This window comes from Lonchura striata, chromosome 15 (assembly GCF_046129695.1).
Source record: "Lonchura striata isolate bLonStr1 chromosome 15, bLonStr1.mat, whole genome shotgun sequence".
NCBI lineage: Eukaryota > Metazoa > Chordata > Aves > Passeriformes > Estrildidae > Lonchura > Lonchura striata.
The window spans coordinates 6,120,057-6,143,822 of NC_134617.1; the positions used below are offsets into that span (position 1 = coordinate 6,120,057).

At 55.8% G+C, this 23,766-nt stretch overlaps 2 protein-coding genes across 2 annotated transcripts in view; both read right to left on the reverse strand.

The window, feature by feature from the left end:
- The window catches only part of LOC110482738 (proton-coupled amino acid transporter 1), a 25,372-nt gene extending 9,148 nt beyond the window's left edge, over nucleotides 1-16,224 (reverse strand). The window contains exons 1-11 of the mRNA XM_077786737.1: nucleotides 16,149-16,224; nucleotides 12,079-12,226; nucleotides 11,294-11,384; nucleotides 10,624-10,712; nucleotides 10,304-10,399; nucleotides 9,493-9,577; nucleotides 7,197-7,415; nucleotides 6,862-6,960; nucleotides 5,287-5,453; nucleotides 195-364; nucleotides 50-113 (exon numbers count right to left, since the gene is read on the reverse strand). Of these exons, the coding sequence (XP_077642863.1) occupies nucleotides 50-113; nucleotides 195-364; nucleotides 5,287-5,453; nucleotides 6,862-6,960; nucleotides 7,197-7,415; nucleotides 9,493-9,577; nucleotides 10,304-10,399; nucleotides 10,624-10,712; nucleotides 11,294-11,384; nucleotides 12,079-12,221 (1,223 nt within the window). The 5' untranslated portion in view covers nucleotides 12,222-12,226; nucleotides 16,149-16,224. The remainder of the gene's footprint in view (nucleotides 1-49; nucleotides 114-194; nucleotides 365-5,286; nucleotides 5,454-6,861; nucleotides 6,961-7,196; nucleotides 7,416-9,492; nucleotides 9,578-10,303; nucleotides 10,400-10,623; nucleotides 10,713-11,293; nucleotides 11,385-12,078; nucleotides 12,227-16,148) is intronic.
- A 2,035-nt stretch (nucleotides 16,225-18,259) lies between these two features.
- Nucleotides 18,260-23,315, reverse strand: GM2A (ganglioside GM2 activator). The gene is made up of 4 exons (XM_021552223.3): nucleotides 23,077-23,315; nucleotides 20,851-21,003; nucleotides 19,832-20,014; nucleotides 18,260-19,732 (listed from the first exon to the last, which is right to left on the reverse strand). The coding sequence occupies exons 1-4, from the start codon at nucleotides 23,191-23,193 to the stop codon at nucleotides 19,577-19,579; spliced, it is 609 nt and encodes a 202-aa protein (XP_021407898.1). The 5' UTR covers nucleotides 23,194-23,315; the 3' UTR covers nucleotides 18,260-19,576.
- Between the last annotated feature and the right edge of the window lie 451 nt (nucleotides 23,316-23,766).

The window sequence follows — 23,766 nt, forward strand, 5'->3', positions numbered from 1 at the left end:
AGTGGGCAAAGGACGACTGCTGCTGCTCCTTGGAGGCCACTTGACACACTGGTTTGTATTAGCCAGGCCCAGGACTACCAGCTGTGAGGGCTTGACCAGCAGGGCCAAAGGTACTGGGGCGAGGGGTGAAGGCTCAGCAGGAAGGAGGTGCCACAGCACTGTAGGGAAAGTCAGACAAGGAGGTTTGTACTCACAGGTCACACAGACCAGGGCCACCCTGAGGAGCAGGTTGACCAGCCAGCCCCAGCGCTCCGACACCCGGGCCACGAGGGGAGGGATGATGATCTCGGCAGGCACGTAGAACTGCACGGCGTAGGTGAAGAAAATCCCGAAGGAGAAGAGCAGCTTGACAGCTTGGTACAGCCTGTGAAGGACAAGGACACAGTGAGACAGGCTCTTGCTCCAGCCCCTGCAACATCAACAGTAGAAAGCAGAAGGGGAATGCTCTGCAAGGACTTTTGTGAGCTAGAGGTCTCAAGGCCTGAACACTTTTAGAAAATTAGGGGTGATGCATTTAATTCACAAGGACCTTCGCTGAGCAAGAGACAGCAAAGATATGTATCAGCTGCAGCCATGATGCCAGCTACTGCTTGGCTTCTGAGGAGAGGGAAGAGGACAGCACTGCTAGGATAAGTCTGGGCTTCCAAACAGAGTGAACATTACAATGTTCAAAAAACAAAGAGAACAGGCAACTCGGCCTCCTCCATCAAATAGAAAAGAGCAGCTATTTTTGGAGTGCTGCATGATACATGTTTGGGGGGAAGAGAGTTAAAAGAGCAGTTTGAGCTGAGCAGAAGGAAGGCAGAGTGCAGACAGGCTGTAAACAGCATCTTGGGCTCACCCCAAGTCAAAGCCCACAGCGTCCCAGATCCTGCAGTGATATAGTGTGGCTGCAGGAGAGAGCCCATCACATTGACCAAAAGGCACCTCCCACCCCATCTCTGCCCTCAGCTTCCCAGCAGCAGCAAAAGCCTCTCCAAAAGAGAAGTAACATCTGGTTACCTCTCATATGGTCCTAACCCTTCCCCAGCTCAAGGCACACTAACCAAGCAGGAAACGGGTCCTGGCCATACCACTGGGGAACTATGGGGTGGATCCAAGCTGAGGAATGTACCTGGCTCCTGCCTTCCCTCTACCTTCTTTGGGCCTGTGCCCTTCTCTATGCTGGGTCTCAGCATCCACCTTCTACAACAGCCTTAAATCAGAGAAATCCAAGAATTCCCATGCAAAACAGCTTTGAACACTAGTGGTATAGTCTGGTAGAGTCAAACATTTCCCACAGATGGAGTTAGGGATCACCAAAGTGAATGGAATGCTACACAAGTCTATGGGACCACTCCAGATGTATTCAAGGTTGTGGCCAACAGGAGCCTGAAGCCACCTTATCATCTTCAAAAGAGCAGGGTGCTCAGGGAAAGGTCCTGCTGCTTTAGGAGAAGAATAATATCCACCTTCAAGAAAGATGAGGGAAGGTACAGGCTAATCAGCCTCACCTCAATCCCCAGAAGAATATGGGTTAAGTCCTCCTGGTATCTATGTCCAGGCACATACTGGACAGTAAACCGCCAGCAGGGATTTGCCAATAGGTAATCATGGAAATACTCTCATCAGTGACCTGGATGAGCTTTCAGTGACCCAGAGCACATTCTCATCAAATTCCAAGCAAGATCAAATTGGAGGAAATGGCTGACACAGCTTGGAGCAACAATATGTTGTCACAAGGAAAGCACAACTGCAAACACAAATTCCCACACATGTGAAGGGCTGGGGCCAGGAGAACAGGACCTGGGGGTCTTGATGGGCAGCAGACTGAACATGAGCCAGTAGCAGGACCCTGCAGTGACAAAGGACAATCACAAAGCAGGCTGTGTTAGCAAAAGCACAGCCAGAAGGTTAAGGACAGGGATCAAGGGATTATTTTCTTGTTTGGGGCTTGTGCATCTTGAGTATTTTGTCCAGCCCTAATACTCCCAGGACAGGACACTGACTTACTCTGCAGAGCAAGTTGAGTGCAGGCTACTAAGATGGTTGGGGCTGGAGCATGATGTACAAAAAAGAGGCTGCATTCAGCATGATGAGAAAGTTAAAAAGGGATGTTATTAATGTCTTCAGCTGCCTAATAGGAGGGCATGGAGGAGAGAGTAACAGCTCTTCCTGGAGTTGCACAGCAGAAGAACCAGGTGCAATGGGACAGAGCTGCATCTCCAAAGGATGGTGAAGGGCCAGAAGAAGGGCCTGGATTGGTAGGGAATCACTGTGCATACTGATACTCAACTTAAGCTGGCCCTTCTTTGAGCACATGAGAGGACCCAGTGATCCCATGGTGTCCTCTCCAGCCTGAATTACCCTGAGGTTCCAGAGGCAAACTGAACACAAAGTGATCTCCAGAGTCCAGAGTGCACCCGTGCAGCCACACGTGTGCACAGGAGCCTTGAGCCACCGACCCATGGCTTGCATATCTTATCACTGCATTCCCAAGAAAGGGATTCCATAAAAGCCATAAAGTGCTACAGGGCAATCCAAGATTAATAGTTGTTATTAAAAAAAGTACAGCAGAAGGCTGTGTACCTGTCCTTCTCAGGTCAGGAACCATGACAACAAGATCAAAGGGCATTTTAAATACCAAGAGGAAGAATTCAAGCATTAGCCTAGATCCAAAGAAAACACAGGCCCATGCAGGGCCTTGGAGAGGCACTCTGCTAACCACAGCAATGCCTGCTTCAGCCAGATTGCCCTGCCAGGCCATCCCAAAAGGCTGCAAGAAGTGAAATACTCTCCTGGGACCATAAGCGCTGTCATTACCTTCAACTGGCCACATGCAACCCAACAGCTTCCCCCCATCACAGCATTTCTTCACCCTTCACACAGTGCAGTGAGGCAACCCCTCCTAGGAGGCAGGGACGGATTTCTGCACAGCAGCACCATATTTTGGACACTGTGGTTAGACCTGGGCACTGGGAAGTAACACACTCCTCATTTGAGGAAGCTGTGGTTTCAGAGAAACGAGACTGGAGAAGTCCTTAGTCACCCTGTAACTCGGTGATTCCTGAACTGCTCACCAAATCTGCTCCAGAGACCTCCAGGCAATGGCTACAGCTAAGGAAGGCTGCAGCACCTCCACCACAACCTTTGCCTTGCCTCCCAGGCTGCAGGCAAACCCCGTGACTTCTCACCCACAGCCCTTGTGACCAGCTCCTACAGCCCAGCCTTTTACTGCTAGGAAGAAAACCCACGGGTGAGGCAGGATGGGCAAGACTTCAAGAGCAAGTCTTCACCCAACACCTGTGGTTTAATTCACAGGAGTGGCAGTGAAGCCTTTATCTCAACTATCACAGCCCTTACTTGAGATAACCCATTTCCAAGTCCAACAACCATTGCCAAGAGGCAACATGCATGAACATTGAGGTGTCCTGCATGTCAAGTGACAAGGACCACAACACACCTTCCCCGCAGCTGGCCTGCCACATGCCCAGGCTTCCCCAGACACTGCTTCCAAAGGGCTACTCTCTTCTCACTATCCAAAAACCCTATGGCTACTTGCAGAAAAGTAACTTTAGAATACTTCACTTTCAGAAAAGTAGTTTACTTTAAAAAAAGACAGGAGGTGTGGATACTTCAGAAACATGGATTTGTACTCTTCTCTCTGTAGCCTAGCAGGTCATAGTAATCCCATTCTAAGGACCTGTTCTAAGGGAATGTCATTCTTCAGGGCAAACAGAGCTGAGATTCCCTGCAGAAGACGCTTTAAAGCATTTCAGGTCAGCAGATGTCATTGCAGGCTGTGGCATGCAAAGCCCAAACCTGGAAATTACCTGTTTTCCACCCTAAGGAGAAATAGCATCTCACCCCCTCTACATTGTACTTCAGTTTACTGAGCAGAGGGATTCAACCTTCTGTGCTTGGCATGGTGGGATTCAGACCTCCTACCACACAGGCACATCCTTCCCCCAGCCCCATCCCTCCTCACTGAGAGCAGGGACATGGCAGAGCTCCCAGCCCCTGCAGGGGACAAGAAAAGGCTCTTGGCAGGAGCAGGATCTTCTACCACACCAACACCAACATCCAGCAGTGCAGTCACTACACAGACCCAGCATGAACGAGCATCCATGCACTCAAACTGAAAAGAAACCCACACAGCAATAGTTAAAACAAAACCAGGCTCTATTTTTGTCAAATCTTTGCTGTCTCCAGAGCCCCAGCTGTGCAGCTCTACAAGGACAGCATGTGGAAGCACCAGTGACTTAAAACTTGAGTCCTGACCAAATTTACTCAGTGTGACACTGAGTCCCACTGCAAGGTGCTGGGTGCTGCTAGAAGCAGAGAGGATGGGTTGATGGGGAGGACAGGCACCCGCAGTTCCAGGTCTCACTCTGGTCTCTTGCAGGATTTCAAGCCAGCAGAGACCATCAAAGAGAACTGCTGGCATTTCTCCTGTGGAAGAATATGGAGCCATGACACTAAGCAGCCACCCATCCTCAGGGACAGAGCAGCACACAGCTTGGGCAGCTGCTGCAGCAGCCACCAGCCCTGGCAAGAGGAGAGACAAGCCCTTCAGGCATGGGGTCAGGCCAGAGGGCTCCAGACAGAAACACGGAGCATCTCAAGAGGCTTCACCAGATCCCAGAGGACAGACAGGTTTGGGAGCTGCAGCAGAGCTCAGCCCCCACAGAAGGAAGGGGTATCCTCATGGCACCAGTGCTCATAGGCAAAGCATTGGCTCAAGATGAGCCACATTCAGGCACAATGTGGAGCCCAGAAGTGGGAGTTTCAGCTCCAGGGCTGCAAACAAAGAACACAACCCACACATGAAGATGTCACATCTCACTCCCTCTGGGAGATCCCAGATCTTTGGTTTAATTTTTCATATGCTACATTTGAGGAAGAGAAGTTTTGCACAATTCAGTGATGTTCTAGTACGGCTACATGGGGGTTGTGTTCAATATCTGCTAGCCAGTGCACTGCTGAGCCCCAAAATATGGCACAAGGCTCCAAGAAAAAAAGAGCTGCATCTACCCAGGCAGGGACCACCAGGGACCCTGATGAAGCAGCCTGAGCTCCATGACACTACAGCAACAGCTCAGACACCACAGCAACAAGCCTCTTCCAGCACACGCATCTGACAATCCTTGCCAAACTCCTTAAAGTTTGCCTATGGCACAGTCCCTCAAGCTTCCTCAAGCTCACCCAGGTTAGTTCCTGTAAGGAGTGAGGTCCCCCTCTCCCACCTGTCTATCTGGGCCTCTCATTGCACACCCCCTAGTCCCTCCACTGCCCACAGGGACTCACCAGCAGTTGGGCAGGTTGAGTGTGATGCTGGCCTGGATGTCTGTCCCAAAGCGCAGGTAGCCCAGGACACTCAGGCTGATGTACAGGATGGTGACAATGGTCATCCCCACGTAGAGGATGACTGGGAACTGGCGGGGGTTCTTCATCTTGTTTTCCAGAGGCAGCACCTGGGAGAAGAGGAGGAGGAAGATGACAGAGCAGCAGGCTGCCCATTCCTCTAGACCTCCCAGCAACAAAAAGAAGGAGGGGCAGCCCCATGGTCAAGCACAGCCCACCATGCCAGGGGATGGGATAGTCCCACATGGAGCTTGGAGAATGCAGCTGAAAAAATAACTATACTGGAGATCTGATTTCTGTGCTCCCATTGGAGCACAGCAAGTCTCCAACAGATCACCCACACCCTTGTCTTAAAGACAGGACCTGCTCCCTGCCCTTGGCAGGAGCTGTGCCCAGCTGTGCTGGGTCTTGGGGCAATGCCAACCACCCCATACCTTGGATGCATTATGCTCTGCACCCCAAAACAGCACAGCCATGCCCATTATTTTACACCATCCTATCTTCCCCAGCAAGTTCTGGAAAGACCAAGACACACTCTCTTCTGCTACAAGATTGTCTTGACAGATTTCAACCAGGCAGGACAATAAAAAGAGCAAGGAGAGGCAATTCTCCCACCCCTATACTACTGACACTAAATGTAGGCCTTCAGCAAACAATTTTATAGCTGTCCTTGGGTGGTGTTGATTTCGACAGACAATGGCAGATCTGATGAGGAGGCAGGACAAGAAAAACTTTTATTTGCTTCTTCACCTCCAAGTCATGCGAGGAAGAGAGCATTTGTGCCTCAGTGCTGGCAAGAACTCTCTGCCCAGGGCACAGCATTCAGCAAGCACTCATCCTGTAATGGATCTGGCCCTCTCCAGCCCTGTGTTTACACAGCCAGCTTATGTTAAGAGATGAAAACATTTTTCCCTCCTTTGAAGGGAGCTCCCGGAAACAACCCACAACATCTTAGGGAGCAATTAAGCTCTCCACCCACCCACCCAACTTTTTTCACAGACACAGTTGGTCTATTTACAGCATCTTGCATGAGAGGCCCATTTGCATGGGCAGGCTGGGGCCACACAGCTGCCAAAGGGAGACCTCGGTGCCCCCGCAGCAGGGTGGGAAGGGAAGGATCACATCTTTTAATGCCACACTTTTTGGCCTCCCATTTAGGCAACTTCAGGATCCAGCCTGGTAACAAGACTCAGGACCAATTCCTCATCTGCAGGTCAGCCAGCAGAGCCCAAGGCAGAGGTTGGTGTGATTCCCAATCTACTGCCAGATAAAGCCACCTCTAAAGCAGCAACCACCCTCCTGAGGTTTGGAGCATGTGCTCCTCCAGCCTCAGATAGAAGCACCAGAGTTTGATCCAGGAGATAGCCTGGAGCTAAAGCTAACAGCATCATCCAGAATTTAGGCTATTGTCAGAGAAGTTCAGCTGCAACTGCAGCTGCAAAGCAGAGCAGATGCTGCAAGTCCAAGCAGGGCTGAGCCTCCTGTGCAGCAGCCCCACTGCCACATGCCCAGACTTACCACGCCAATGCCTTCAAAAGCAAAGATTGCAGTGCCAAAGAACAGAGGGTAGGTCTTCCAGGCTGCTGCTAGAGGCAGGTTTCTGGGATCAGGAATATCCTGGAAAAAAGCCCATGCAGAGTTCAGACACAGGGAGGACAGGGAAGACCTGGCCTGTTCCCATCACTCCTGTCACAGCCTCATGCTGCAGGGAAAGCCCTGCAGAGCAGAGGGAACCATCATGCCTACAGGAACAAGCGGAACCCCACAGCATCCAAATACCCCATTGCCAAGCTCCCTCCACCTGCCAAAACACGGGACAGCACAGAAATGAGAGTGGAGCCATACACACGTACCCTGACGATGTACTGGTAGATCACTACAAGACTGACAAGCATGGCCACATTGGCCAGCATGGAGAAGATGGACAGGACCTTGAGGTTCTGTATAAACGTGAGCAGCACCACAAAAGGCAGGATGGAAAGCATGTACAGGCGGGAGTCCATGGTGGGGGTCATCACCACTGTCCTGTTTGAGCTGCAGTCATTGGTGGTCCCGTTTGCAGCAGACACAACCTGGGGAAGCACAGGAAGCCCTGGTGAACCACATCACAAAGGTCTAAAAGCCACAGATCTTAGCAGCCCATCCCAGGTGAGTCAGAGTAGCCCAAGAGCTCACTTCAAGCACAGCTAGCTGATTAAAAGCAAACCAACACATGTTTTCAGACAGCTCTGAAGCAAATCCCTGTTATCTTGCAGGGGGCAGAGGTGGGAATGGCTGTGGCACCTGAGCCAGGACAGCAAATCCTGCCCGAGCCCAGGTACACTGAGCAGGGGGACTCAGCAGCCAGGCACACAGAGGGCAGAAAACACAGGCTGCATGTTTACACTGCCCACGAGGTCAGTTGAGAAGAGAGGAAAGAGGCACTAAGTGCTATTTCCAAAGGTATCCTTTTCCTTTTGTTGCACCAAGTTCTTACCCAAATCACACAGTCCTTCAGTTACCCAGAGCCCCGTTCACATGCAAGGACATCTGGAAACTCCTGCTGGCCCCCAAGTTCACTTTCTTCATGACAAACCATTCTTTCCTTGGGGTCTTTCATTCCAATGGCACTCCAGGCCTTTTGCTCACTTCTAGAGGTAGCTCAGGCCCAGCAACCAGGTGGCTGAGCCATTCCTCACAAGAGCATGGGCTCACTGAATCACCAATACAACCATGACCAAGCTAGCTCAGGTACCAGGTCCTGTCCAGTCACTGAAGCAAAGAGCAGTCTCCAAACTGATTCAACCTACTCAGAGCAAGTCTTGCCCCAGAGGAGAGACTGAAGAACTCTGTGTAAACCAGCATCCTCTGTGGGAGAGGGCAGTACAGGGCCACACATCCATGGGACAGTGCTGCTCAAGCCCCAGCCTGCCTTGCCTCTTCATGGCTTGCTCCAAAGCTGTTTTCCAAACCAAAGCCCTGCCCAACACAGCGGCACCTCGCCCAAGGTACCACCTGCACCATGACTCTCCACCGAACATGCTATTCCTCACCACAAAAAGAAACAAGCAACACTCCCCTCTCCCCACCCAAAAAAATTCCAAAACCAAAGTCAAGGGGTTTCCCACCTGTGACCAAAAAAACTGGTGTGGATTTGCAGGTTTTTGCAAATTTCCCCTGAGGCTTGAGACAGCCTTCAGTCTTTACTGTGAGGGGCTGAGGAGAAAGAAGCCCACCTTGAAGTGGGGCAGGGCACTGCTCTCAGGGGTGGGGGCCAGCAGCAGCCTGGCCCCTGTACACACCCTGGTCCCTCCTGCTCTCAGGGCTGGTGGATCACCAGTGTTGACCCATTTACTCCTCCTGCAAGCTCACACTGGGAATCTCCTCAGCTGCTGCTCCAGGAGCAGAGGAAGAGTCACCCCTCCTTGCTCCTCAGGAGCCCCCTCTGAAGCTGATGGCCACCACTGAAGAGCTGATGAAGGGCACAGCCATGGTGGCAGTGACCAGACCACTGCTGCAAGAGCACAGCAGGAGCACATGGGGAAAAAAAGGATGAGCAGAGCCTGCAAGGCACTGAGCTGCTGGAGGCTGGGAATGGGGACTCTTTATTCCCAGTTTCTTACAGAACAGGAGCCAGCCAAGCAGTTCAGGGTTTCTGTTTGTTTCCTCCTGAGGCCTGGCAGGAAGAAACTCTTTCTCTAAAGATGTAATTAAGCTTCAGAGCCACAGGATGAGGAAAGAAACTGGAATACAAACAGATGCAAGGAAGGGAGAAGAGAGGTTCACAGCAGGTCCTGGGACCCACACATTACCACTGACACAAATAAACCAATTAACTGAGTGGGACAGGATAGAAAATGTACAGTCCCTCTGTTTTCATCCCTTTCTTGTTGTTCCCTCACTAAAGATGGCCCCACTTTTCCTGGGCAATACAGATACCTCCAGCACCTCTGCAAAATCACAAAAATTGTCAGGAAAACCTGCTCTGTTTGCAGAGGAAAATTAGCCCTCCAAAGTATCTGGGTAGAGGAGTGGACTTTTCAGAGCAGCATATCCTACAGAAACCAGACCTTTGGGGGAAAATAGGGCACAGGACACAGGAACTAAAACCCAAGCACCTTCATACCCTCTCACCTCCCCCCCGGCTCATGAAGGAGGTGTAAGTCCAACCTGTTTCAGATTGTCTGCCAGAAATACAAAGTACACACAGCAGAAGCCCAGCTGAGTGATGATCAGGAAAAGTCCCACTACACGCCTGGAAAGCAAAAGAAGAGCATTTGTCAGCCAGATCAGATTAGAAGTAAGAGCCCACTTGGGTTGCCTTGGGTGGCACTTGCAGAATGCAGCAATGCTGCTGTCCCCAAGGTTGGGGTGTGCAGATCAGAGCACACCCAGCTCACTTCTCTGTGATCAGCAGAGAGGACCTTCTCTCCACCCAACCTCACAGATCTCAGGCTCTCCAGTCTCCCCATCCCACCCCTTCCACAGGGTCAGGACCAACCTCAGGAGAAAAGTCTCCTTTTTGGGTTGAGCATCTCCAGTCTGCTGCTGAACTGTCAGAGTTGGAGACAACACTCCTTGGACACAGGAATAGGTGAATGCTCCCATCCCCTGATGGGCAATGATCTGTGTGATGCAATGTGGGTCACCCAAAGGGCAGGGAGCAGCCACTGGACATGTTCCATGCCTAGCAAGATGGGCCAGCACTGGAAGATCCTATTAATCTCTTTGTTATGCTGTGGAGACTTAGTTATCCCACACATTTAGTATAAGTCACATCTGGCTGGGACAATACTGGATCAAAGACCTCAGCGTTACCCTCTGGGGGACACTGAGCACTCAGGGCAGGTGAGCCAAACAGCATTTTATGTCACTTGTGCTTATTTGCTGACACAGCTCAGTGACCAGAGGCTCTTCTGTCCCAACTGCAGCATATGCTTGGCTCAAAGACAAGTCTCTGCCTAGGGCAGGGGAGCAGTACCTTCCCCAGATGGCATGTGTCCTCAGGCAGGCACTGGGAGTTGCCTCCAGCCCGTACATCACAGCACCTCCATAGTCCAGGAACTGCTTCTGGAACCTGTCCAAAGAAGGGAGAAGGATCATCACATCAGCCCTGTCTGCTAGTTCCCAAGGCAAATACTAACAAGGAAAACAGTTCCTGTGAAAAAGAAGAGAAGTTCCCAACTGAGGCTTTGGCATGGGCAACTTGCTGCTGAGGGGCTTCAGAAAAACCCCAGGGCTTTTTGGGCAGGAGGGAAGAACTGTAGGAATTGCAGGGCTGAGAAGGGGAGTTGCTCTTACCTGTTGCAGAAGTGATGAGCACATTTGACCAGGATGCCCATGCAGTGCACAGCCACAACTCCCATCACCAGCAGGCTCAGAGGACCCAGCTGCAGGGAAGAGAGGGAGAAGGCTGCACTCTGATGGCCAAAGGCAGAGCTGCACCGTGCCTTCTACCTCCAGACAAAACTCCACGGGCTGGGTGAGTGCAAACACTGCTGGAGGCTGAACCAGAGCTCTGGTGCAGCTCCCAGGAACCAGCCCCCCAGGACTGAGTAACCTGACAGAGACACGAGCTTGGCAGGAATGATGCAAAATAAGCAAGTTGGGGCAGTTTGGGTGTAGCAAAGCACTTCCAGGATTGTTTTCCAAACTATCTTGCACATCTCTACTATGCAGGTGATGAAGAGGTCATGACCTGGACACAGCGTCCTGCCTGACCCCAGCAGAGGAAACCACAGGCCCAGCTCACACCAGGCAGCAACAATGCAGGAGCAGCAGGAACAGTCTGGGGCAGTGAAACAAAGCCACGGAGCTTGGGGTGTAAACATGTGCAAGTCACCAAACACTGAGAGGTGTCTGGGCAGGGACTCAAGCCCCACCACCCCCACCACTGGCTATGTGAGCTGCCCAGTGCCCCGGGGTCACTCTGCCCCACAAGCTCCAGCACAGCAGGGCTGAGCTGCCTTACCAGGATGCCAGCATTCTTCACAGCCAGAGGCAGCCCCAGCAGCCCCGTCCCAATATTCCCCTTCAGCAGATGGATCAGGGTCTGGTACCACCTAAGGGAGAGCAAATATAGAGGTCACCGTCAGCAAGTGCCCACACCCAGACTATACACTGCTTATCCTGTTAAGGGTGCACAGCAGCTCTGAACTGCTGCAGGGAATGCACATGGAGGTCACGATCCTGTCCCTGAACCCATCTCAACCAGATGAGACCGAGCTAGGTGGGAAAGCAAAGACTGAACAAACAGATTTTGGATGGGCATTTGCAAAACCAACTTCATGGCAAAACCCAGCATAAGCACAGCCCATCACCAAGGAGCTGCACAAGGAAGTGTCTGAGTTGAAGGGATCAGTCTCTGTCAGGCAAAGACAGCATCCTCAGCACACCTGGGCACAAGGGAGCCCCCAGAACATGGCTGGCTCTGAATCTGGGCATGCTGTCTGCTTGCTAGAGTTCCTCATTGGATGAAGGTGGAATGTGAAAATACTGAGAGAAGCATCAATCACTGCCCACTGCCAGCAAGCCCAGCTTCACCAGAGAGCAAAGAGCTACACTGGGGCAGCTGCTCACTTGTTGCCAGCACCCCACAGATGCAGGACCACAGCTCTGCCCTCATCACCCTCGTGAGAACTCCCCATAAAACCCCAGTTCCACCATCCTCTAGCAAAGTCAGCAGGCAGCAGGGAGCCACTTCCTCTGCCCTCCCCAAAGTCAGGCCAGCCCAGGAAAGAGGGAAGCATCACTCACGTTGTCCCATTGGTCTCCCCAAAGCGCTGGTAGGACTCGGGGTGGGCAAAGCCATTCATGCCATCAGGAGGGCTCCCCTCCGGTGTGACATCTGTGGAACTGTAGTCATTGTAGTCCTCGCTGCGGAGGCGCCGGGTGGACATGGTCCCTGTGGGGGCAGCAGCATTAGGGGTGCCCAGCTCAACAGCCCCATTCTCAGGCTTCTTGGGGTCAGCCATTGTGCACAGAGACCAGCTGGTGCTGCCAGAGCAGCAAGGTCTGCTCCAGGGCTTTTATACAGCACATGCTCCCGCCCAAGCAATCACAGAGTTGGCATGTCCTAAGGTCAAAGGTGCATGGCACATTCCCGCTGGCTCTTCCTCCAGGCTCGTGCCCATGTTTTGGGCACACCCAGACAGAACGGGGTCAGGATCCTGCAGGCAGAGCCTGGATGTGACCCAATTCATGCCAGGCATGGGAGCTGCGTACCCCTGCTCTGAGGGTGGTGAGTGTGACACCACAGGCAGTGGGGTAGGAGGGGACATGCTGTCCCCTGCTCTGGCACTCAGGACTAGGGCTGTCAAATGGACGGGCCAGGAAAGTGTAACTGCTTTTAACTCGCACACAGTGTGCTGCAAGGGAACAGCTTGCTCCTGCCAGGGAAGGAAAAGTTTCCTAACTTCTCGTTTTTAGTTTTCCCTTTTTTTTTTTCCGTATTGAAGACTTTTTATTAAAGAGAATTTTTACAAAAATTTATTATACTCCCATCAGAGAGGGGCACAGACCACGTGCTGACAGCGAAACACCTGCCCCAAAGGTTTCACAGCAAAGGAAGTGCCTATGGGAAAAAGAGGCTTCCCAGGATGAGGCACCTGCACAGCCTGGAGTTCTTGCTCCAACAGAAACTCCAACAGTGTTCAGCAAGCCAGGAGCACCAGACAAGCCTCATCTAGGACACACACCTCATGCTTTTGTCTGGAAAACAGTCAGCTGGTTCAATTCCCACACATGCCACACCCAGCATCCCGAACACCCACTGGGAAGGAGCACCAGAGGCAGGGAAATTATGTGTAAGGCTCTTGCGCCACAGACTGGTGACCCAGTCCCTGCCCCATGGCTCCTCTGGGCTGTCATGCCCCAGGCTTCACACCTGCCTCAGCAGTCCTGTGCTCCCCCATCCCACTCCCCAACATTGGTAAAGAACTGGGAGCAAGAGGAAGCAGCAGAGAAATGTTACTACTGAAAAAAACGGTCTTGTTTCCTGCTTTTCATGAACCCACCGAGTCATGCAAGTGCCTGCCAAATGCAACCTCAGCACAGACCAACACATGTGACTGTTTTGGGAATGCTCAGCCCGGGCGCAGCACCCGGGTGCTGCTTCAGCCCCAGAGCACCCAGGCATTCCCCAGAGCACCACTCTGCAAACCTGGAGAGCTGCAACCACTGGGAGGGTCCAGCCTGGCAATCAGAAGGGTAGCAGGGAGCAAGGGTTTTTCCTCAGGTCTGGATGCTCCAGATCCCAGCTGCTCTGGAGCAGTCATCCAGCCCACAACAGCAGCGCTGTATTTCCTGCAGCACCAGGCAGCAGCAGCAGGAAGCAGCAGTGTGTCCCATGGAGTACCTGGCTCTGGAGCAGCAGTGGGGCTGGCTGGCTGGCTGGCAGGCACTCCAGAGCCAAAGGCAGCACATGCATCACTCCTGCCCGGCCTCCTCCCTCACAGCTGGGACACGTAATCGAGTCCTGAACCGGCTCTGCCGCAGGCAGGGCGATCCGGCGGGGCAGGGACCGGGAAGAGCGGCAGCAGGAGTTTACACAAGGAAAGCGTTAGAAGCTGTTTGTCATCGGTGACAGGCCCAAGGGGCAGGAGAGAAACCTGGGAGGCTCTGCCAAACACCATGGGCTGGCAGAGGGCAAGGAGAGTGGGCAGAGGGGGTGCAGGACTGGGTTGGGCATGGGTACCCTTCCCAAAAATGGCCCGCAGAGCATCCAAAATACCCAAGAGCAGTGACTTGAAGATAAACACAACGTGCTGACATCACCCTGCCTGATCGCTCTCTGTGGATTTTTTTCCCTTTCAAGCAGGCCCATCTGCTTTCTGCTTTGAAGAGCCAGGGAAATGCATTCATCATGACTTGCCTGCCTTGTGTCTGGATTAAAGGTTGCGTAGCAGCAGGGAGCGAGCACTCTGTTCTCCCGCAACCAACAAGGAAAAGCTGCAAAACTTGTCTCATCCACACGACAAACATTTTAAACCAAAGCAAAATCCCACTACACCATTTCCTTGTCATTGGAAACAGCAAAGGCAGGAACATCTACATTCAGTTCCCACTTCAAACCCAACTCCTCAGCCACTTTCATGTGCTTTTTTTTTTGCCACCCACACACACGAGCAATTTCATCCTACTAGGAAAGCTGAGGGGGGTAGTGACAGCAATTTGTCCCTTACAGTGACAGCCCCAAGCCAGAAGCCAAAAGCAAGATGTGACTTGCTGCTGACCCCAAGAGCTCTCCCCAGCTGAGCTGGGGCTGTGTGTAGATCAGGAAATCTTCCGGAAAAGTGAGCTTCACAGCAAAACTCACTGCCACTTCTCACCATGCATGTCAAATCCTCCATTACCAAAGCACTACTTGTAATAACCCACCTCAGCGTGACACAAGGGAGAGCCAGCACTGCCAGATCACCCTGCCCTGCCTGCAGGGAGTCCACAGACAAGCCCCTTCCCCAGGCCACCATGTCCACGCCAGCCTGACACCTCCAGTCACAGCATCAGTCCTCTTGCCCTGTGCTACCCAGTGCTCCCACAATCCAAAGAATCCCCAAGTTCACCTTTCCAACGTTTCACAGCATGGCCCAGTGCCCACAGCCCAGCTTCTCCCAACACAGAGGCTGCTGGGCACAAACCCCACCAGAGCCCCCAGCTCCCACCCCAGCCAGGCTGTGCTGCCCAGCTCCCCTTGCCCCTTCACAGAGCAGCACATCTGAAACCTGCAGGGCCCTCTGCACCCTCCACAGAGCATCCCACACCCTTCCCAGCACCTCACATCAGGGGCTGTGCCCCTGCATTGTGCAGCATGCTTGGACACTCCCAGAGGAACCCCGCAGCATTCCTGCAGGGCATCGCCAGCATGCCCCGGCACACCCCTGTCAGCCTCCAGCACCGCTGTCAGCCTCCAGCACCTCTGTCAGCCCCCAGCACCGCTGTCAGCCTCCAGCATCCATGTCAGCCTCCATCACCGCTGTCAGCCTCCAGCACCTCTGTCAGCCCCCAGCACCACTGTCAGCCTCCAGCACCTCTGTCAGCCCCCAGCACCGCTGTCAGCCTCCAGCATCCATGTCAGCCTCCATCACTGCTGTCAGCCTCCAGCACCTCTGTCAGCCCCCAGCACCGCTGCCAGCCTCCAGCACCCCCAGCACGCCTGTCAGCTTCCAGCACCCATGTCAGCCTCCAGCATCTCCAGCACCCCTGTCAACCTCCATCACCCCTGTCAGCCTCCAGCACCCCCAGCACCCCTGTCAGCCTCCAGCACCCATGTCAGCCTCCAGCATCTCCAGCACCCATGTCAGCCCCCAGCACCCCTGTCAGCCTCCAGCACCCCTGTCAGCCCCCAGCACCCCTGTCAGCCCCCAGCACCCCTGTCAGGCTCCAGCACCCATGTCAGCCTCCAGCATCTCCAGCACCCCTGTCAGGCTCCAGCACCCCTGTCAGCCCCCAGCACCCCTGTCAGCCCCCAGCACCCCTGTCAGCCCCCAGCACCCCTGTCAGCCTCCAGCATCTCCAGCACCCCTGTCAGGCTCCAGCACCCATGCCAGCCCCCAGCACCCCTGTCAGCCCCCAGCACCCCGGGCCCGGAGCAGCCGCCCATGCACGGGGGCTGCCGGCGAGGCCCGGGAGCCCCGAGTCCCGTCAGCGCGCCCAGGCTGCCCGAGCACCCACGCGGGACAGCGGCAGTGCCGGGACCCCGCGCATCCACGGCGCCCCCCGGCTCCCTGGGCAGGCCGCGGGCTGTCAGGCTCTGGCAGCCCCCCTGTCCTGTCCCGGTGCCGTTCCCGGTGCCGTTCCCGGTGCCGTTCCCGGTCCCGGTCCCGCACCTCTCCGCCGCCCCGCTCCGCCCGGCCCCGCCGGGCCCGCTCGCTCGGCCGCGCCGTCACGTGACCGCGGTTCAGCTGAGCGCCGCGCGTGCGCGCGGGGAGCGCGGAGGGCGAGGGGCGGGGCCGGGCGGGGCGGCGGCGCCCCCTGGCGGCGGGCGGGGAGCGGAGCGGGAACGGGAACGGGAGCGGGAGCGGGCACAGGAACGGGAGCGGGCACGGGAACGGGAGCGGGAACGGGAACGGAAGCGGGAACGGGAACGGGAAAGGGAGCGGGAACGGGAACGGGAACGGGAACGGGAACGGGAACGTCAGCGGGAACGGGAACGGGAACGGGAACGGGAACGGGAACGGGAACGGGAGCGGGAGAAGGAACAGGAACGGGAACGGGAACGGGAACGGGACAGGAACGGGAAAGGGAACGGGAACGGGAACGGGAACAGGAGCGGGAAGGGGAGCGGGAACGGGACAGGAGCGGGAACGGAACAGGAACGGGAGCGGGCACGGGAACGGGAGCAGGCATGGGAACGGGAACGGGCACGGGAACAGGAGCGGGAACGGGATGGGAACGGGAACGGGAGTGGGCATGGGAAAGGGAGCGGGCATGGGAACAGGCACGGGAAAGGGAACGGGAATGGGAGTGGGAACGGGAAAGGGAGCGGGAATGGGAACGGGACTAAGACAGGGACTGGGAACGGGAATGGGAGCGAGAATGGGAACAGGAGTGGGAATGGGAGTGGGCACAGGAATAGTCACGGGAACGGGAGCGGGACGGGAACGGGAGCAGGAGCGGAGCCGGGCAGCGGCCCGGAGCACGGGCTGTGCGGGAGCTGACGGTCTTCGGCCTGGAGCAGGCTCGGGAGCGACTTTGTCAGCTCTGGAACTCCCTGGAAGGAGGGTGGATGCAGGTAGTGATGGGCTCTGCTCCCAGGCAACAGCGACATGATAGTTTGAAAGGGTTAAGGTTTTAGCTGAGAGTTAGAACCAATTCATATTGAACTAGATACACCAACAATAGGTCAATAATTATTAGATGCTTAGCTAAAGCTAATTGTTATATTATGAGCTTATTTGCAGAAGGAAGTGCAGCAAGTGAACCATTATAGGCACATATTGAACACAGTAAACAGTGCCCAGCACCTGCACCCTGTGTCAATCCATCACGGAGCAGGGATCATGCCAGAGGGTCACAGAGACCTGACAAAGACCTTCCTGACTTCATCCCCGGGACCACTGACCCAGTTCAAGACCACTGACCCAATTCAAGGGAAGAATTGCACACACATGAAAGACTAATAACCTCATTTTAATACAAAGCAGAGATGGGAGGTGCTGGGGATGTGCACATGTATAATTTTGGGAAATAAATAGAAGGCAAAAATCCTTGTGTGGTGCGGTCACGCATTTCAGGGATGACCCCCCACCCCCCCATGCAACCCGCTGGTATAATAAACATACCATTTTTTAAGTTTGACTAGTTAGAGAGTCTTTGTCCATGATTTTCGGTTTTAACAATTCAACATGACGAGGACAAGGCGCTAAGCTGCACCAGGGAATGTTTAGGTTGGATGTTAGGAAGGCTTTCTTCACAGAGTGCCCAGGGAGATGGTGGAGTCGCCATCCCCAGAGGTGTTTAAGGAAAGACTGGACGTGGCACTCAGCACCATGGTGGTGTTCAGCCTCAGGCTGGACTCAGAGAAAGATCATGATCATAGAGATCTTGTCCAAACTAACTGATTCTGTGCTGCTCTGATCCCCACAGCAGGGCTGCACCTTGGGGCAAGACCTGCAGAGCCATGCAGGTGACAGGATCATGGAAGGTCACCCCAGATGAGCAGCACCCTCAAAGCCCCCCAGCATGAGCTGTGGACCCTGGGCCATGGCTGTGTCCCTGTGTCCCCGCATCGCAAAGCAGCATTTGCAGATCCCTGCCCTGCCCCTCACACAGGAACTGGCCTCGGGGCTGCTCAGCTCCACTGGGCACAGCATCCTCCACTGCTGCCCCCACCACACCACCTCCACTTCCCCCAGCTCACACCCACATCCACACTATTCCCAGCGAAATAAATGTCACCTCCAAGTCACCCCCAGCAACAAGAGGCACCAGCTCCACATCCTGGTAAAAAGATTTATTAAGAACCTGCAGAACCTGCCCAAAAGGAGGTTGCTGCCCTGGCACTGAAGGGGAGCAGGGACAGAGGGTTAGTGCTTCTCCAGGCAAAGCCACAGGGTGAAACAGCGAGTGGAGGGCACAGAAAGGCAGTGGGAGCACATCTGTGTGGTGCAGGAACACCCGCAGCAGTTAAGGCGTATAAAGTGCTTGTAGAAGACCAGCCCTATCGAGGGGCTAAATAACACAAGCAGGCAGGGACAGCAAGGGATGTGGGTGGCTGGTGGCACCTGGCACAGGGGAGTGGTTACCCTGCCCAAATCTGAAGCAAGGACACTGCCTGCCCACATGACAGTCCCCAGCCACAGCCAGGACACCCCCAAATAGGATCTAGGCTGCTGGTCTTCATGGTCATCTCCCAGTTATCCCGTATTCAGGATGCTGCTGTGTTTGGGTGCCTCTGCCAGCACAAGGGAAGGATAGTCCCAGTGCAGCATCCTGCCTCAGCTCACTCCCAGAGGAAAAATGAGATGAATATGACTGGTCCTCAGCCAGGCTGTGCCCCAGCAGTGCATCACAGCCTTGTGTCCCCCTCTGGAGCGAGCACAGATATCAACTGGCAACCTCTCCTGCTGCTGGGAGCATCACCAGCCTCTTGGTCCTCTCTAGGTGGGAATGTCCATGTGAGGCTCGGGTGGTTTCCATCCTCTCGTGTTCCTGTTTGCCACAGGAGGGGTATGGGGAGGTGCCTTTACAGGTGCCTTATGCCAGCAAGCTGGTTCCCCATGCAGGACAGGGATGCAGCAACAGCAGATCCAAAGCTGCTGTGTGGGGACAGATCTCCTGCAGCTCCTTTGGGGACACTTCTGCAAAACAGCCCTGTGCTCTGGCCAGAGATGGTGGGAATCAGGGACACCCTCTGCAACTAGTGCTGCATCCCTCTAGCCTGCCCCAGCACTCCCAAACCTTCTCTCATCCCCACAAACTGCTCCAAGAAATACTGCTTTTCCCTGGAATGTTTTTGTCTAAAATTGCACTTATAGGATTAATTAAAAAAGAAAAAAGAAACTGGATAAAAAATAGCAACCCCAGGTCATGCTGGGGTTAGGCTCCAAGGCCACCCTGTCCAGGCAGGAGACACCCTGGTGATGGGTTTGGGGACAGCAGAAGAGCCAAAGGGGCCTCTCTGGGTGCATCAGGGGAGGAGGCGCTGGAGGGGATAGGGGCTGCCTCCTCCTGACAGCAGGAGGATGGGTTGGGACAAGATGGGAGGGGGCAGGGGGCCAAGCTGGAGGGGATATGAGGGACAGGGTCCCACCCCTCAGTGGGAGTGCAGGGAGAAGGCCAGTTTGACACAGCTGAGCTCCTCCCCGCCGTTGCTGACCACCACCCGGACACGGTAGTTGCCGTTGGTCATCCAGGAAGGGAGTTCCACATCGGGCACGTCAAAATCGCTGGCTGGCAGGGAGTAGGAGCCCTGTGGAGAGAGGGGCAGGCAGGCAAGAGGTCAGCCCAAAGGCCAGCCCAGCACCAAGGGGCACAGCGGTGCCCACCGGCGCTGCCAGCGCGGCCGTACCGCTTTGAAGGGGCAGTGGCAGGGGATGCCATAGGTCAGCAGGGGCTCCGGGCAGGGCGTGCCGGGTGGGATCAGCTCATCGAGGATGCTGCAGACGTCGTTGTAGGTGCAGCTGCCCAGCTGGTCGATGCAGGGCAGCTGGATCCAGAGGTCACCCAGTGCCTTCTCTACCACCAGCGCTGCCTGGAGGGAAGGTGTTCAGCACCAGCACAACCAGCAGGGGCACCCACAGCTCCTCACCAGCCAGCTCCCTCAGCTTCTGTCAACAATCTTTGGGATGTCCATGAGGCCACTAAACCCCCTCCAGCCTCCCCCTCCTGCTTTCAGTTCCTCTCCACCTGCAGCTTCTGTTCCTCCAACCTCAGCTTGACCCCTTAAACTAACACCACCCAACACCTCACATCCCCACCTCCTTCCCCTCTCCTCTGCCTGTCCCAAAACTCCCAGGGTGTTCCCATCCTGCAGCTCTGGCTCCTCCCTCCCCCAGCACTCGCCCCAGAGTCCCAGGCCCAAACAGACACCACGGCATTGCTCTAGATAGCCCATGCACACTGGACAAGAGACATGTTCTGTCTCATTACACAAAGCTTCTCAAAAAGTGTTATCAGGGCAGCTGGCATGGCCCAAGGCTCCCAGAGCAGGGCCGTGGCATGTCCATGGAGGGAGCAGCTGGGTTGGCTGCTGAAAAAACAAGTTCTGCAGTGACATCCAGAAGTACCCACAGCACTTGGGTTTCACTTCCCTCCTGGAGCCAATACATCCCCAAGACATGAAATGACTCAGGTGGTTTCTATCCTAGGAACAAGGTTGGGAGGCTCCCACTGAACTGTCTGCTCCCACCACAGGTTTCCCCATGCCCACTGTCCTGTTCTGGCTTATAGAGCCCAGTGTGCTCAGCCCTGCACCTCACTCCCCAAGGGCTGCTCATTCCTGTACCCAGTGACAGGCATTTTCCATCTGCCAGTGGTTTGGGGAAGCTCTGCCCTCCCTCACCACACAGAGGGACATCTGGCACTTACCTTCAGAGGGGAACTCATGGTCTTGCCACTCTTGACAGCTGCGCTGACACGCAGGCTCCCCGGGATGCTGATGGGGTCGGGTGCCACAGAGAGGCTCTGCACCACCACGGGGTCCCTCTTGTCACCACAGTTCTCCCAGGCAAAGCCACCAACCTGAAGCACCGAGGGACAGGAGGAGTTAGAGGCAGGAGAAGCCCTGTCTTGTGTTTGCAAGAGGTTTATCCAGAACTGCACCTCTGACCTCTGCCAAATGTCTGCTCACAAAGAGCCAGAAAACGACCTTCAGCCCCTTCAAATGCCAGTTCTTGAACTCCCAGCTCTCCAAGACTGAGGACATTGCAGAACCCTCTGTCTGTGTGCCTCTGCATGTACTTTACACCCACAGAGGATGACCAGGCTGCAATTTCCAAACTTGCCTCAGCCCTGCCTCCAAACATTTCACATGTGGCCAATCCTCCATGCCAGTGGCATTGAGCAAGGTGTGTGAGGACAGGTCAGAGCAAGCTGGGACCAGGTGGTGTCTGCACTGTCCAGCAGGATGCTGGGCTGGGGTGCGGGGGGATCCCTTGGAGGGGCTGTGGGGCTGGCACAGCCTCCCACCTCATCCAGGACCAGCTCTGCTTTGTGAGCCCTCATCCACCAGCTCCAGCCACCCGGTTCCACATAGGAGCAGGAATCACACTCAGGGACCAGATGAGCTGGGCTCATCCTCTGCCTGGTACACCCAGGGGCCTGATCCTGAGCTACAAATGAGTACAAATCCTGATCCAGAGTACAAATGAGCCAGGGAAACAGCACTTCCCTGTGGGATAATGAAATTCCACATGTAAGGAGATGTCACCTGAATAAGGGACATCACTTATGTGTCCTGTTTGAGTTAAGAGTCATGCTGGGACATCTCCCCCGTTCCCTGCAAGTCACACCAACCTCTCCAGCAGCCACCAGTAAAGACACTTGGATTCAAAGCTGGAGGGATAGCAGCACTGTCTGCAACAGCCACCTCTGAGCCCGCCAGAGGCAAGTGGCAGAGACCAGAGCAGGTTTGGCCGGAGCACCCCGTGTCCCCACGGCGTGACGTGGGGCTCTGACGTGGGGCTCTCCCTGCCGGCTCGCAGCCGCAGAACCGGTGGAGGCTGTATTGCCTGGTGCCACACGGCAGCCCCGGCGGGCAGAGCGCAGCCCACGCAGCTGAGCAGCCCATCCCACCATCCTGCTCGCCCGCCGGGAGCAGCCCAGGGCAGGACACAGGGCCCAGGACAAGCCGGGACAAGGGTAGGCTGCACCCCGATGCTGAGCAAGAGCTGGGAGCCCCCAGTCCCAGAGTCTGCAGGCAAAGAGGCTCCAGCGAGCTGAGCATCCAGTGTGTGGCTGCAGGTTGCTGCCCGCCGAGCCCCCTCCAGCCTTCCCACCGGTTCCCCCTTCCCTCGGGAAAGCGCAGCTTCCCTGCAAAATAAATTGCGATATTTCCCCTCACACCGCGTGAGAGTTACACGTGGTAATCAGCTGTGTCTTAATCAGCGCCTGTTAATGAGCCCGACCCAGAACTCCTTGGGAATAGGGAAGAAGAAGCTGGGCTGGAAAAGACTCATGGAGCAGCAAAATGAGAGCCGGGAGAGGATCAGCCAAGGACAAGGCCGCTGGGTTGCTGCGTCGGGAAGTGTTTGTAAACACCGGATCCCTCCTGCTCCGAGCTGCCCCAACCTCCAGCGCTGCTCCCCAGCGCGGGGGGCTGCGGGGCCCCTTTAGTCCATGGACCCCGCTCCCCTGCCCACCCACAGACACGCACCCACCCGCGATCTATCTGCCGGGATAGGAAATGCTTGTGGTCTCCCGCGATCCCAGCGGGACGACGGAGTCTTCCCCCTCTCCGCCCCGCCGGCCCCCTCCGTGCCCGAGAGCTGCGGGGTGCGGGAGCAGGGTGAGGGATGCGGGTGCGGGGTGAGGGGTGCGGGTGCAGGGTGCGGGTGCGAGGTGAGGGATGCGGGTGCGGGGTGAGGGGTGCGGGGTGAGGGGTGCGAGGTGATGGGTGCGGGGTGAGGGGTGCGGGTGCGAGGTGCGGGGTGCGGGTGCGGAGTGATGGGTGCGCGGTGAGGGGTGAGGGATGCGGGTGCGGGGTGAGGGGTGCGGGTGCGAGGTGAGGGGTGCGGGAGCAGGGTGCGGGTGCGGGGTGAGGGATGCGGGTGCGGGGTGAGGGATGCGAGGTGAGGGATGCGGGGTCCCTCTCACCTTGCTGAGCCGCCGGGCCCCGCTGCGCTCCACCAGCAGCTGCGGCTGCGGCCCGGCCAGCGCGGCCGGGACGAGCTGCAGCGCGCACAGCGCCAGCGCCAGCCCCGCGCACAGCATCCTCCGGGAATGCGCCGGGAACGCTCCGGGATGCGTCCGGGGAGCTGCTCCGAGCCGTGGGGAGGCGAGCAGAGGGCAGGGACCTCAGCGGGAGAGGGCTGGCAGCGGCCGGTCTATGAAGCCCCGAGCGGAGGGGATGAGCCCTGTCTGCGAGCCCGGCCCACCGCCCGATTCCCCTCCCTCCCCCGAGGACGCTCACATTTTCCCTTCCCCTCTTGCTTTCTTTTTTTTTCCCCTCCCTTCCCCGGTTTCGCTGCCAAGCGCAGGACTGGACTCGCAGGGATGCCGGGACGGGAAGCGCCGCTTTCCCAAGCTCCCAGAGCCGGCGCTGGTGCCGGGGGAGGGAGCTGCACCCAGCCCCCCGGGGCACACACATCCCCCGCTCGATGGGGAAGCACGACCGGCTTCCCACCAGCCAGGGCTGCGGCTCTCCTCACATCCCACTCGGGGTGCCCCGGCTGTGCGGGGGTCGCTACCCTCTGCTCAGCACCCGGGACCCCCAGGCTCCCCCCGCGCTCGGCACAGCGCAGTGGCAGCTGAAGAGCAGAGATATTTCAGATATTTCGGATATTT

Coding starts and splice junctions, on each gene's coding strand:
- GM2A (XM_021552223.3), bottom strand. CDS start 23,193: ATGCTGTGCGCGGGGCTGGCGCTGGCGCTGTGCGCGCTGCAGCTCGTC. Junction 20,015..20,850: donor CCATGAGTTCCCCTCTGAAG/GTAAGTGCCAGA, acceptor CCTTCCCTCCAG/GCAGCGCTGGTGGTAGAGAA. Junction 19,733..19,831: donor GCCACTGCCCCTTCAAAGCG/GTACGGCCGCGC, acceptor CTCTCTCCACAG/GGCTCCTACTCCCTGCCAGC.